General features: G+C 37.1%; 1 protein-coding gene across 1 annotated transcript; it reads left to right on the plus strand.

Annotated features, from left to right (window-relative positions):
* The first annotated feature begins 6,131 nt into the window (after window positions 1-6,131).
* LOC126790752 (probable cinnamyl alcohol dehydrogenase 9) lies at window positions 6,132-8,813 on the plus strand. The gene is made up of 5 exons (XM_050517130.1): window positions 6,132-6,275; window positions 6,999-7,112; window positions 7,554-8,067; window positions 8,180-8,333; window positions 8,578-8,813. Exons 1-5 carry the CDS (start codon window positions 6,178-6,180, stop codon window positions 8,775-8,777), a joined length of 1,080 nt encoding a protein of 359 aa, XP_050373087.1. The 5' UTR covers window positions 6,132-6,177; the 3' UTR covers window positions 8,778-8,813.
* The last annotated feature ends 5,852 nt before the right edge of the window (window positions 8,814-14,665 follow it).

Raw genomic sequence — 14,665 nt, forward strand, 5'->3', positions numbered from 1 at the left:
CAGCGACACTTATTCATTTCAAACCCGCGGCTAATCAAGCATTTAGTGCGTACCATATGGTAGCTGGTTACGAATCCAATATTTCACACTTACGCATTTTTGGTTGCACCATCTATGTGCCTATTACGCCTCCACTGCGTACTAAGATGGGTCCTCAGAGATGATTAGGTATCTATGTTGGCTATAATTCCCCAACGATTGTCCCTACTTAGAACCAACCACTGAAGATCTCTTTACTGCAAGATTTGCATATTGTTACTTCGATGAGACATGCTTCCCGTCGTTAGGGGGAGATGGGAATGTCATTCCAAATGAACGTCAGGAATTGATGTGATATGTCTCCACTATGTCTCATTATGATCCTTGCACTGCTCAAAGTGAGTTAGAAGTGCAACACATTATCGACCTTCAGAAAGTTCCGGATTCGATGCCCAACGGTTTTAGATATTGCTAAAGTGACGAGATCAAACATATGCGCTGCAAATGTACCGGCACCTTCCCTGACAGTAGGACGACAGCCGGCGGTAGTGCAGCCGTACGCGGCGGCGCTGCTGGCGCCCCTTGTGGAGACAATGTCAAGATGGCCCGACATGGAGCAGCTTAGGTCTCGGCTCCTCAAAGAAAAAGGGGGAGACCGATAAACTCTAGGGATTTAAATCCTATAAAGAAGCGAATGACCAAGGCACAATGCGTCATCAACGATGAATCACCATTGTATGAAGTTGTGTCTGATTATAGCTATGTCCTCGAATCAACTCAAATGTTACCATGGGAAGCTATGGAACCTTGTTTGATGCTAGAGAACAACGAAGTCTCAGTGAACTACACAAGTCAGCAATCGGTCCGAAACCGAGCCACTACATACATTGATGACGTTTTCGCTTATTTCGTCGCAAATGAGATCATATATGAAGACGACGTTGAACCTCGCTCTGTAGCTAAATGTGAATGCATAGCAGATTGGACGAAGTGGAAGGAAGTAATCCAGGCAGAACTTGACCTCATTAGCGAAGAGAGAAGTCTTTGGAAATGTTGATTTAACTCCAAGAGATGTCAAACCAGTTGGACATAAATGGGTTTTCGTTCGTAAGCGTAATGAGATGAATGAGATCGTGCATTATAAGGCAAGACTCGTGGCGCAAGGATTCTCACAATGACCTGGCATTGAATATGAAGAGACTTATTCTCCTGTTATGGATATCATTACCTTCCGCTACCTCATTAGTCTGGTAGTGTCTGAAACTAAACATGCAGCTTATGGATGTGATCACAGTTTATCTCTATTGGGATCTTGAGGCAGAGATATACATGAAAGCTTCAGAGGGACTACCTTTACCTCCATCATGTACCTTCAGACCACGGAGTGCTCATGCAGTCAGATTACGTCGTTCGTTGTACGGGTTGAAGCAATCCGGAAGAATGTGGTACAATCGATTGCACAAGTACTTGAAAGAGAGAGGTTATAAAAATGATGAACTATGCCCATGCGTGTTCATACGAAAGACAAATTCCGGATTCGTCATCGTTGCTGTCTACGTTGATGACATGAATATAATTGGTACTCGTAATGAGATTGAAGAGACCGTGTCTTATTTGAAGTCAGAATTTGAGATGAATGACCTAGGGAGGACGAAATTTTGTCTCGGCCTTGAGCTTGTGCATAGGGCTGACGGTATCTTAGTCCACCAGTCGAATTACACACAGAAGATGCTTCGACATTTTAATATGGATCCATGTCGTCCATTGTCTACTCCCATGGTCGTCTGAAGTCTAGATATCAAGAAGGATCCATTTCGTCCTAAAGAGGATGATGAATAAGTTCTTGGTCCTGAAGTTTCATACCTTAATGCAATTAGGGCACTATTGTATCTTACTCAATGCACTGACCAGACATATCTTTTGCAGTGAACTTATTACCAGCATTTGTTTCGGTACTTGAAAGGTTATCCTAACATGGGATTGTTCTATCCTTACAACAGAGAAAACACCATGGCTGTGCCACATCACACCGGCGCCGCAGGCATCCCCGGAAGCCACAACGTGGCGGCAGACCACGGTGCCGAGAGCAGCAACCGGTCCCGTGCAGCTTCTTCCCCCAATGCAAAGACTCCAAACAACTTGTTAGTTGGTTATGCCGATGCAGGGTACCTCTCTGACCCTCACAAGGCTCGTTCTCAAACCGGTTATGTGTTTACCATTGGGAATACGGTGATATCTTGGAGATCCATGAAACAAACTCTTGTTGCTACTTCTTTGAATCACGCAGAGATCGTCGCTCTTCATGAAGCAATTAAAGAATGTGTTTGGCTACGATCACTCGTTTGTCATATTCGTGATTCATGTGGATTAGTCTCTACAACTGATCAACCTACGTGTATTTATGAAGATAATGTTGCTTGCATAGAGCAGACAAAGTTAGGTTTCATCAATGGAGACAACACCAAACATATTTCGCCCAAGTTCTTCTACAACGTTCAACAACAGAAGTTCTTGAATGTTCAGATCAATCAAGTGAGTTCAGAATCCAATGTTGCGGATTTGTTCACCTAGTATTTGTCTAAATCTACTTTTGTGAAACATGTGAAGAGCATTGGCATGCGTTGTATATCGAAACTTTAGAGTTTGGTAGACTTCAGGGGGAGTCTACATCACATGTTAAGATCTTTAAGCAGTTGGTGCGTTGTGCTCTTTTTCCTTTCGATCTTTTGTTTTACTCAAAAGGTTTTTGTTTTGCTTGAAAATGTTTCTACCGATGCAACATTGTGCGTCATGCAACCTAGGCATGCGGTACAAGGGGGAGTGTTCCGGAAGAATTACTATTATACCCTTGTGTGTGTCTTAGCCAAATAGGTTTCCTGTTAGGAGATAGATTAACATCTCTGTAATAGATTAGGACTTTGAATCCTACGTGATTGTGGTTTGTAATGCCTATATATAGGCCCCAATATCATTCAATAAAGACACAGTTATTTCATCATGCATCAATATCATTTTGTTAAAGGATTTATTAGACATATCATATATGCACTATGACCGGAAAACTTGATATTTTAAACTTTTTGAAGCATTAATGTGTTTGTGCAAGGAGACAGTATTGATCGTTGCTATGTTATCAATATTGGCATACAATGAAGCAACATCATTCTGCGAATAAATTTGCAAGAACAATGTAAAGGTATGAGATTTTTGTCTCTTCATACAATTCATTAGTTTCCTAATCGGTTTAGGAGATTGCTCCGATCTTCTACAGAAGGTAGTTTCCTTCTCAACTACTATCTTGGCAGGTCATATATTTGTATATATTCGTTTTCGGTCAAGGATCTGATTTACATGGAATAAAACAGCTACATATCGTTTTGGCTTTATTGGATTTATTCTAAATGTTGTTTCTCTTCTTATCATATCTGTGTAGATTGATTTGGTGCTCTTTGGTTAGTGATCCAATTAAGGGGGAGAGCATATTATTCTCTATATATATCTCTAACCTTGCAGAGACGTACAAAGAGTTTTTTGGAGATAACTTTGTGATATTGGTTTGTGTCAATATTACTAGTGTATGCATATTGAAAACTCTCTGAGTATTTAGTTCATTGGTTGTTGCAATCTTCACTTGTGTGTTTGATTCAGTGACAGACGCCTTTGAGTTGCACTATTCGAAGTCAAGGCTTATGAAGCTTAGTCTATTGATTTGGATACAGTTGATAATCGAGTTAGCAAGTATTGCTAGTAAAGAGATTCAGTAGTTAAATCTCTACTTGTATTATGTGCTCTTGATCAATTCATTTTAGTGGATTACATGTGGACTACGTTAAATGTTCCGCAGTGGTTTTTACCTTTATAGCTTCCACTGTGGTCAACAATATTTGTGTGTGATTCAATTACTGGTTGTGTTCATATCATATTTATCAATACGAGTACTTTCACAATGCCAGCATATAAATTTTGTTTATCATGAATTTCTTTAGTCTCTTTTACGATCTCTCTTAAAGTGACTATGATCAACAATTGTCTATGATCACGTTTAATTGTTTGCAACTAAGCCAAGTATGCTAAAATAAGGAGTCCAATTTGAGTAATACCATGTTTTATGTCATTGGGTTGCAAAAATAAGGCGCACGTAGATGAATACATTCATTTTGGTCCATCCCTGGATACAAATGGTGTAATCGTGGGGACTCAAATTGGCCGTTCTTGGATTATACTTTTCTTATAAATCATAAATCAAACAAGTTAGTCTTCAATCTCATGTAACACTAGCTAGTCACCAAAGATGGTCAATATTGACACAACTTAAAAAAAAAAAAAAAAGATGAAGGAGGTGTGCAGTCATGGATAGTTGGATACCAAAGGTGCCCTGCAATTGTTAAACAAAAGAACGTTTAAATTCCGTCCTACCAAACACCGAGTCTTTAATCGTGAACTAAAGTCTAAACCGCCGTGCATGCAGTTGCCTAATTGGTGTGGTGATAAATGAAAGTAATGGAGATAGATAGATCGATGAACCACCACTTAAGATAGGGCTGGAATTGCGCATCGAATTGAATCAATTGATAATTGACCTGACAAAGTTGGTGGAATTTATTTCCTGTCCCTTGCTATGATTTATCTTCTTTTTTATGTTTTCACGATCAAAATCCAAGACCACCACAATTGCCTTGTATTGATGTTGGCATGGTGAAGATGGCAAATTGTCAGGGTAGGGGCCCTAAAGACCCCCTATTTATGCTTTCAACCACCAATTCCATCCTTCCTCCCGGTGAAACATCTATGTTATAAATAATCAGAACATGGCTTGTTAGCCAAAATAATTTTTTTTACCAAAATGTCATTTATATATTAAAATATTTTATGATAGTTCTAATCAACATGACTAAAATAATAATAAAATAAATAATATAGTGATGGTTATCTGAAAAGCTTTTTCCACCACTTTATAACTTCTCTTCACACATGTAGGATGTGTTTTGTGCTAGTTGGTGTCTACCAAAACAAAAACAAAAATCAAAACAAAAATAAAACAAAAAAACACTAAAAGAAATGAATATATGAGATAGTGATAGTAATTTTATCATTTGCATTATGGGTGACCAGCCTTCGTTTTTTATCTGAATGTAACTCGTATGATCAGAATGTGTGCAGGGTTTTGTCACGCTCTAAACTCCAGTTTGTAATGTGGTTGTACAGCTTTCTGCTAGATGTCCGAGTTACCAATGACCAAGTTATCGACGATCTAATGAATCCCCCCCCCCCCAATATAAATATTATAATCTTAAAATTTTTAGAAACTATTAATGTGATAAATTAAGTAAACATTTGCAAGGAAAAAAATTATATTTATCTAATACTAAATTAAGTTGAAAATTTTACTTATCAATTCCTCCCTTTATTTCTTTCGTAAAAAATTCATAATTTCCAACTTAGAATGTCAAACCAACGTAATTTATGTTAGACATTATAATCATTCTCATTTCAATATAATTTTTCTTAAAAAAACAAAATCTACGATGAAGATGAAAAAATAGGGAAAGTTCATCAAACAAAATGAAAAATGCATATGTCGTTTTTCATGTTTGAGAATTTGAAGAACAAGTATATGTAAGAAATTTTAAATAATCAATATTTATGGATTACTACAAATTCAATATATCTTAGTACATACTAATTATATGAAATCTTTTAAAAAAAAATCATATGAAATTATAAGACACCTTAAGTTAAGGGTATTTTAGGTCATTTGAGTTGTGTATTTAGTACAAAATTAGAATGAGAAATAAAATGAGTGGTGTATTGAGTAGTGAGTGTGCATTAAGTATTTAGTAGAGTGTATTTAAAATTTCTATGAGTGTTAATATTAGAAATAATAATAGAAAATTCAAATTCCAAATCAAGTGACTTCCGAATCATGGGTCCTTTTCTTACACTTACGGACTTACCCCTAAGACAGGCCAAAGAATAAATATCGGAAATAAACATGTGCAAAAAAAAATTAAGGCATGGATGGAAATTTAAATAAAGGAAAAGCACTCATTTTTTGGTAAGAAAAACAGGACCATTTATTGTGGAATGTGGACTGCCCATTGATGCTCTACATAAGCACTGGTGTCTAGTGAGTGCTGTCACTGCTGTGTCTCTACTCTCTAGCTGTTCACCAGAAGAAGAGGAAGAAGAGTTCTGAGAATGGCAAAATCACCAGAAGAAGAACACCCTCAGAAGGTTTTTGGTTGGGCTGCCAGAGACTCTTCTGGCTCACTTTCTCCCTTCCATTTCTCTAGAAGGTGATATTTAAACTGTTTGATCCCTTTCTGTTTTGTTCATTATTATATTGCTTTCAAGACTTGCATGTTCCGCAATCAATCCATTTTTCTGTTCTTCTGGGAATATAAGCATATATTATAAGTTGAATTATGTATTGTCTTTACCTGGTTAGAGTATTCTTTCTTCTTGTAGCTTTATAATTTATATGTTGCTTTCACCCCAAAAGGGTTTAGCACTTTAGCTCCTTGTTATCTGCAGCAAAAAAACCCTCTTAAACTAGGAAATGGCTTGTTCTACGGAATTCACACTAAACTGAAATAGAGTAACCGGAACTGGATCCTCATGTTTTCACACAATCTGATGGAAGTTTGTTATTTTCCCTAGAATAATAGTGCTACAGGTAAATTATTGGAGTAATTTATAGTAGGTTTTGCTTTCTGTAGAAACTGGACAGAACCCAAGTAAAGATTTCATTGATAAAAATTCAAAAGTAAAAGTACATTTCTTGTTTGGCCCCTTCTTGTTTATCAAAGTTTTTTAGACCATGTTATGCTAATGAGTTTTGGTCTTAGTAGTTCTGCATCATGTCGATGCTTTCATAATTTTGGGGGCACTTTTGTTTTTGTTACTAAATTGTGCTGAAAATTGATGTACGGATCAAATAGATTGATCACTTATTAACTGTGGTAATAGTAGAACAGATTGCAGTCATTGACTTGAGCTGTTTTCTGTAATGTTGGCAGGGAAAATGCTGATGGTGATGTAACAATAAAAGTCCTGTATTGTGGTGTTTGCCATTCAGACTTGCATTCTGTCAAGAACGAATGGGGGTTCACCAACTATCCTATTGTACCGGGGTAATCATTTAATCTCACATCAATTTCTACATTTCTCCATTTAAATACCTTACTGCTTTAATGTTTTGTGCGATGATTATTTGCTTCGTTAAATTAGAGACTGCTGGTGCAAGTTTATCATATACAACCTTATGCCAGCATACTTCACAATTTTGTATTTGCATTGACATGGACCATTTACTGGTGATTGGATGGTAATACATTAAGACTTGAAATTATTTTTCATCCATCTCTCTTGAGTCTTAAATCAGCTCTGTGATTTTCAGAATTCACTTGTATAGATAAATGACTTCCAATATAGAATTATGAATGTCCCATTACTTACAACATGCAATGCTACCGTATATGCATATTTGTGCTGCAATGAAGCTAGTTTATTTCATTTTTCTTGAAAAGGTTTGTCCAAAAAATCTGTGCTAAGAATTTCGGTGAACTTTATAGGCATGAGATTGTTGGTGTTGTGACCAAAACGGGGAAAAGTGTGACAAAATTCAAAGAAGGTGATCGTGTAGGAGTTGGGGTTATAGTGGGATCCTGCAACACATGTGAGCCTTGCCAGCAGGACTTGGAGAACTATTGCCCCAAAGTGATATTCACCTACAACTCTCTTAATCATGACTATACTAAAACTTATGGTGGTTACTCTGGTATGATTGTTGTTGATCATCGCTATGTGCTCCGGTTTCCTGATAACTTACCTCCAGATTCTGGCGCTCCACTTCTTTGTGCTGGGATCACTGTGTATAGTCCTATGAAGTATTATGGCATGACAGAGCCTGGTAAGCATTTGGGTGTGGCAGGACTTGGTGGATTAGGCCATATTGCTGTCAAAATTGGTAAGGCATTTGGTTTGAAGGTAACTGTCATCAGTACTTCCCCAGCTAAGGAGGAAGAAGCTATAAACAGACTTGGAGCTGATTCTTTTGTTGTTTCAACTGATCCTGCACAACTGAAGGTAATGAACTAATTACAAATCAAAGAAAAATTCACAATGGTTATATGTACTTATATTATGGAATCCTCTTGTCAAATATTTAATGCAATTGTTATTCGCTCTTACGGTTCAGGCAGCAATGGGTACCATGGATTACATAATGGACACAGTATCTGCAGTGCATGCCCTGGCTCCATTAATTGGTCTACTTAAGTTGAACGGGAAGCTGGTTACTGTTGGTTTGCCTAATAAGCCACTGGAGCTGCCTATATTTCCATTGGTACTGGGTATGTGTATGAACCAACTAATACTTATGTACTTATATATGTTCTGTTTTTCTCTCCCTTTTTCAAAGTCAATGCATTCCCATATGTGAAATGATATGTAATTGTTCAAATTCCGAGTTCTTTTTACCAAGAATGATGAGTCATTATAAAGTGCTTGCTTATAACTATAAACTAGACCAACGTTTTCTTAAGGTATAGATAAAGCTTGACCTAATGCTCGAAATGATCATTGTCTGTTTTTCAGGGAGGAAGCTCGTTGGTGGCAGTGACATCGGAGGGATAAAAGAGACTCAGGAGATGCTTGACTTCTGTGCCAAACACAACATTACCTCCGAAATCGAGCTGATTAAAATGGATTACATTAACACGGCTATGGAGCGACTTGCCAAAGCGGATGTCAGGTATCGGTTTGTGATAGATGTGGAGAACTCCTTGTCTCAGTAGACTTGGCTTAGTTGAGGCATTAACTATCTTGTTTGATTTGAGACTGAAGTGCAATAAATAAGTAGCAAGTTTTATTATGGCATGTGATATGGAAGTTTCTGGGGGAGATGGACTGGTAGCTTAAGATTTATAGCCGTCCTGTAAACTTATGGTTGTATCCGTCTAGTTATATCAATCCCCCACTTTTTCGGTTGACATTATGATGAATAATATTATCTGATTTAAGTTTCATCTACTCTTTTCTTCAAATTAAGTTCTTGTCTTTACTGTTTCGGCTTTTGTTTCCTAACCTCTCTGGTCTTTTTGGATTGGAAACTAAAAAGAATCTTTAAACCCATCACGATAACTAGGCCAAGTTCGAGAATGTTGCTTTATATCTCATAAATATAGAGGAAAAATTTTCTTGTAAGCCAATGTGTTTTGTGATAAACTGTCAATATGGAACTAATAGCTGATGAAACAGTAATTCACAGTGATCATTTGGAATGAGATATTTGTTAACAGAAGATTATTATATATGTACATGCCCTTTTAGATTGTGATGCTGCATTGTGGAGGAGTACTCATGATTGTAATGGAAGTATATTTTAGATCTTTGTTATTTGCTTCCCGTTAGATTATGATCCTCATTGTAAAGACTTATTGTGCTCTTAATTTCTGAGCTTCTTTTAGTCTCTCTGTTGATACAGAAACCAACTATGCTACGCAATTTACATAAGATCTTATAATTTTATGAAGAGAAAAATTCACAAACGGTCTCTGAACTCTTGTGATATGGTTAATTGGATCTCTGACTTTTAAAATTAATCAAAATGATCCATCAACTCATGTTTTGCTATCAACTAGATCCATCCAACCAAATTTCATCACTGTTTCGGTAATTTCATGACGTGAATCATGCGTGGACTCCCACAAAATAGGCAAATGAGACATATTACTGAAAATGAATGTCTAAAACTTGTTTACACTCAATATCTCTCCTAATCGGGTCCTCATTTTTTTCAATCCTAAACTCGTTTTATCAATTCTAAATTTGGCGGGAAGTTGATTTCGATCAACACTGAGGGTTACAAATGTCATTTGCCCATTTTATAGGGGCCTACGCATTATCCATGTCATGAAATTAACAAAACAGTAACATAATTTTGTTGGATTGATCTAGTTGATAGCAAAGCAGAAGTTGAAGGGATCATTTTGATCAATTTTAAAGGTTAGTGATCAAATTGACCATGTCAGTTCACAGACCGTTGGTAAATGTTTCTCTTTTATGAAGTCTTAACCATGAATCGTCAAGCAAATACCCGTTGATGCGGGCCCAATCCGCATTCATGCATCATTGGGGCTTGTAGTAGTGAGCATGGTGTGGAAGGTTACAAAAGCGCATGAATACACCTTTATCGATTTATCATCGTTAATCATTTCGGTCCTGGGCCCAAAATTCAAGCCCAACGGTGTGAATCGTTGAAGGCATGGCGGCAATCAAAGATTTGGCCCTCCTCCTCCTTTTAGGCATAAACATATGAGCTCAATCCAAAGCCCAACACTTCTCATTTCTCAATGCGGCCCAGACCATTCCTTCTAAGTTCTGCATCAATTCACACGCGCTAAACCCTAAAACTAGTATGTTTTCCCCGCATCTCTCAAATACCCAGCATTTTCTTCCATGCAGCTACCACTTACCCAACATGAACATTAAATCCTCACGGTCATCACTCTGTCTTTATGGCAACAAGCTCTCAAAATAGTCCAAAGTATTCCCTCTTCCTTTGAAATCATGAATCCCCAATTTCAGATCTTCTTCCAATCTTCCATTCCAAACTTCCCACATTGAGTTTAGTGTCATCACCACCCAACATCAATCACTACAGCAAATCTCGATCTCCAAGAGGAACCATCTTAAACAATCTTGAAGAGCCACCCTCAACAAACCATATTTTCCCTGTTTTCAATGCATGTATTAGGAGTAAATTGAAGAGGGATTATTTTACCCAGAAGATTAGAGAGATTTCAATCACCCAGCACTTCAATTGTGAGCCTATAAAAAAGGGAGTTTAGGGTTGGAACGATATTTGAATCTCATCAAGCAAAACTTGGCCTAAGCATTCATGTACTCATGCCTTCAACCTATAAGATTTCTTAGCCGTTTTCCCTCTAGAACCTCATCCTAAAACCCAGCTTTGCTTCCAGAAACCAACCCTTCAAAATCTGCCCAATTCTTCCACCGCCGTGCATTTTTAGCTCCCACGCCAAATTTATTCTGCAAAGCTCTGTTTGAATATGAATCACGCACAAAATTAATTCAGTTCTCCAAGTTATTGAGTTAATTTTGGCCTAGTTATCTCCTAAATCAAAAGAACCCCTCACATTCTCACTGTGCAACAACAACAAGTATATGTTTATGACTTTACATAGTCTCTAGGGCGATGAACAATGTTACATTTTCGATTTGGGCTGATTCTGCTATATTGTCGAAGTTCGAATGGTGAACTTCAATCATTCATTTTCCCTCCAGAGGATCAGTGGCCGGTGTTGAACAATTTTTTATATATTGTACATTTGAGAGTTGAGACCCCTCAAGAAAACAAAATGGTATGACCTTCATTGCATCAATTGAGAAATTAAAGCATACATGCTCTTGCTTTGATTCTGAAATGAAGCTTGTACTTGCATAGAATGATGTAGAAAACTTTATCAGTTGCCCTTAGCAAAATTTAAAAAGAAGATAGTAGCTACCCTGGCCTTCATCAATCTAATAATCAATCAGCTCTCACCACCTCTATATATCCATCCATCTCAGCACTCACTACAAAAAATATGTTATTTGGCCACGGCGCATTACCGTAGCAAAAAGTCATTTTGCCGTAGCAAAGTAGTATTTGCTACGGTGTGGCTACGGCAATGCCTCTGTTGCAAGTACTGGCGTGGCCAATACTCTTTGCTACCGAAATTCAGCCGTGACAAGGTTAATTGCGACGGCAATAGGAGTAGCAGGATTTCCGACGCATATTTTGCGACTGTTTCTTACTACTGTTAATGCCGTCGCTAAAGTAAACTTTACTACGGGATTTTACTGTTGCAACATTACCACCCAAATACTCATTTTCACCTCCCGCCTTTTTTTCCCGCCAAATTAGTGAAATATATATTCACAAATTTTGCATGTTTGGCTACTGTATTGTTGCCGTCGCAAATGGAAATCTACTACTTTTTTTTTCCCACAAAACCTGCGTTTCCACACAATTTTCACATAATAATCAAAACAACATTTTTCTTCAAGTGCCAAATGAAAAGTATCCAAATAAAATATACTGTATCATAATAGAAAAAGGTTACAACATAATATTGTAGTGTAGCAAAAAAATGTCTAGTAGCCATATATAAGACAGTACAAAATGAACACTCAAAAATCTAATTTTGTAAATTTTTGACAAGTTCTAGCAGATTCAATACATATAGCAAGTGGGAGGTGCAATATCATCCATCAACTTTGTTCATCAAACTCCCTATGGCTTCCTTCTGCATTTGGTTTTTCGCCAATGGACTCCCTCCCATCTAATGCATGGCCACTAGTTGCATCTAAAACCTAAGCATCAACAAAACAAAAACTATTGGACAGCAACAAATCAATCAATACAACTGTTAACAACAAACAATTTCATCTCCGTACTCACTAACATTAAGATGAACTTGACATTTTAAAGGTATATCATGTGCTCACTAACATCAATCACCACACCAAGTTATCATTTGTGCAATAAATATATAAAGGTAGTTAATATGATACCTGTCCATTTTGATTCCCCTCTTTGTTCTGCATTGAACTAATCTGATTCTGAAGCACCTGAAATTGTGTCTGAATCTCTTCCCGAATTAGTGGTTGAAATAATTCTTGAATATTTGCTACAACAGATTGAGTGATTTTTGCTATCAAGTCTTCACTGATTTGAATATTTTGAGAAGTGGTTGAAGATTGTGGATACACAAAACTACGAGGCACACCAGATCCATAAGTGCGACAATACCCATGTCCATCTTTCCCTACCACTTTATGAAAAATCTGGTCCTTAACAGCAATAAGGTTTCTCTGGTCCTCAGGCTCAGCCAATAGGTTGTCCTCATATTCTTTCTACATTCCAGTAAGAATAGAAGTTTAGATTATATATGGCTCTCAACAAGATCCATATACACCAAGCATCTAAAAACATACACACTTTAACTATCATAAGCTAGGGTCCTCTATCCTACTTGTATATTACATATTGATAATCTTAGGAATGGTTAATATTATAGCTGCATATGATAAGTAATGTAAACCCACAGTTTAGCATGCATTGTAAACACAAGATCTGAGATGCAATTGACAACAAAATCAATAATCAATATTTCAATTTATCCATAGTCAATTCATGTTCTAGGTTGGTGACTTAAGATCATTGGACATGAATGCAATAGGTAAACAAGAATGATGTTCTCCATAGGCATATATTATCATAAACAGGGAGAACATAATATTTAAAGACAATACGAACTTACAATGAGAGAAGCAACTTCTGGATTTGATTTGTCTCTCGCTTTCATCCACACATTCATCTTACTAGTGTCCTCTCCATTATGTTGCATCTGAAAATTATTTACGTACCATAATCAGTCTTGATTTATATTTCTCATGATGACTGCATAAAGTCCACTTAATTTCACACTCATCAACAAAAGTTCAACCAACTACCATAATTACTAGAACGTTACTAACCTCATGGCGTATTTGAGCAAAGTGTGTTCGTCCAGTATTATGAGCTGGTCCACGCAGGTCTCGGTTGATAGAGTTTCTGGTTGATATCAGCTGCAATATAAAGCCAAATGTTGTGAAGCTATATTTATCATAATCAATCTAAAGTAGAAAGTATGTGTCTCTTGTACCTGAGCATCCTCACTACTCCAATAAGCAATCAGATCAGGCCACTGCTCAATCACAATATGTGGAGGACATTTGTTTATAAGATCTGGATCATCCTTGTTCTTCTCAAAGTACTTGAGTTTTGTCTTGCTTTTATGATCATTCCACAAATTATTGCAAGTTTTCAAACATATTGCTTTATATTCATCTGGAACACTTACCAAACTTTCCTACAAAACATTTAAAAATTAGAGAACAGAGATACCAAATGTAAGTTCTAATAAACTTCAGCATATATATATATACACACATACTTGAACTTCCTTCCATATCTCCTCTTTGACTTCCGGATCAACCGACTTCCAATCCAAGATGGTGAGGGGAATCCTTTGCCCATCTCGTACAATTTTTCCCAATTACCCTTTGAATTGGCCAGCCCTAGGTCCTACTGGTTGGAAATTGCTATCAAAAAGAACTTCGACCTTTTTTCCTGATTTCCATTCAGGAATACCTTTGCTGTTACCTCTGCCATTTACATCACTAACTTCTACTTCCATTTCTGAAACAAAAAATGCAACTACTTTAGGTACGCACTCCTTTGATTATATTGTTAACAAGCCGATAATATGACATGATACAATTAGAAAAGTGGAATACCTGCTTCTTCAGCTCTAACTATTGGGGGTGGCACTACTGGTTGTGGAGGATGCGGCACTAGAGGAGAGGGTGGAGGAGGGGGTGGTGTAGAAGGTTGAGATGGTCGTTGTGTTTGTGATGATGTTGTGGAGGAGGTGCTACTTCCAGCTGTATGAGATGCACTTGATCTGACTGCCTCAGCCATGGTTTGTGGTCGAATAATTTTCCTTCTCTTCATATTGAACTGAAACAATAGAAAGAAAACAAATGAGTCACAACTCGTATGATTTAACAAATCTTACATAATAAAATGATCATAGATAATTAAAAACTGAAATTGTCATCAAGAGATTAATAC

Source organism: Argentina anserina, chromosome 1 (assembly GCF_933775445.1).
Source record: "Argentina anserina chromosome 1, drPotAnse1.1, whole genome shotgun sequence".
In the NCBI taxonomy this organism is placed as follows: Eukaryota; Viridiplantae; Streptophyta; class Magnoliopsida; order Rosales; family Rosaceae; genus Argentina; species Argentina anserina.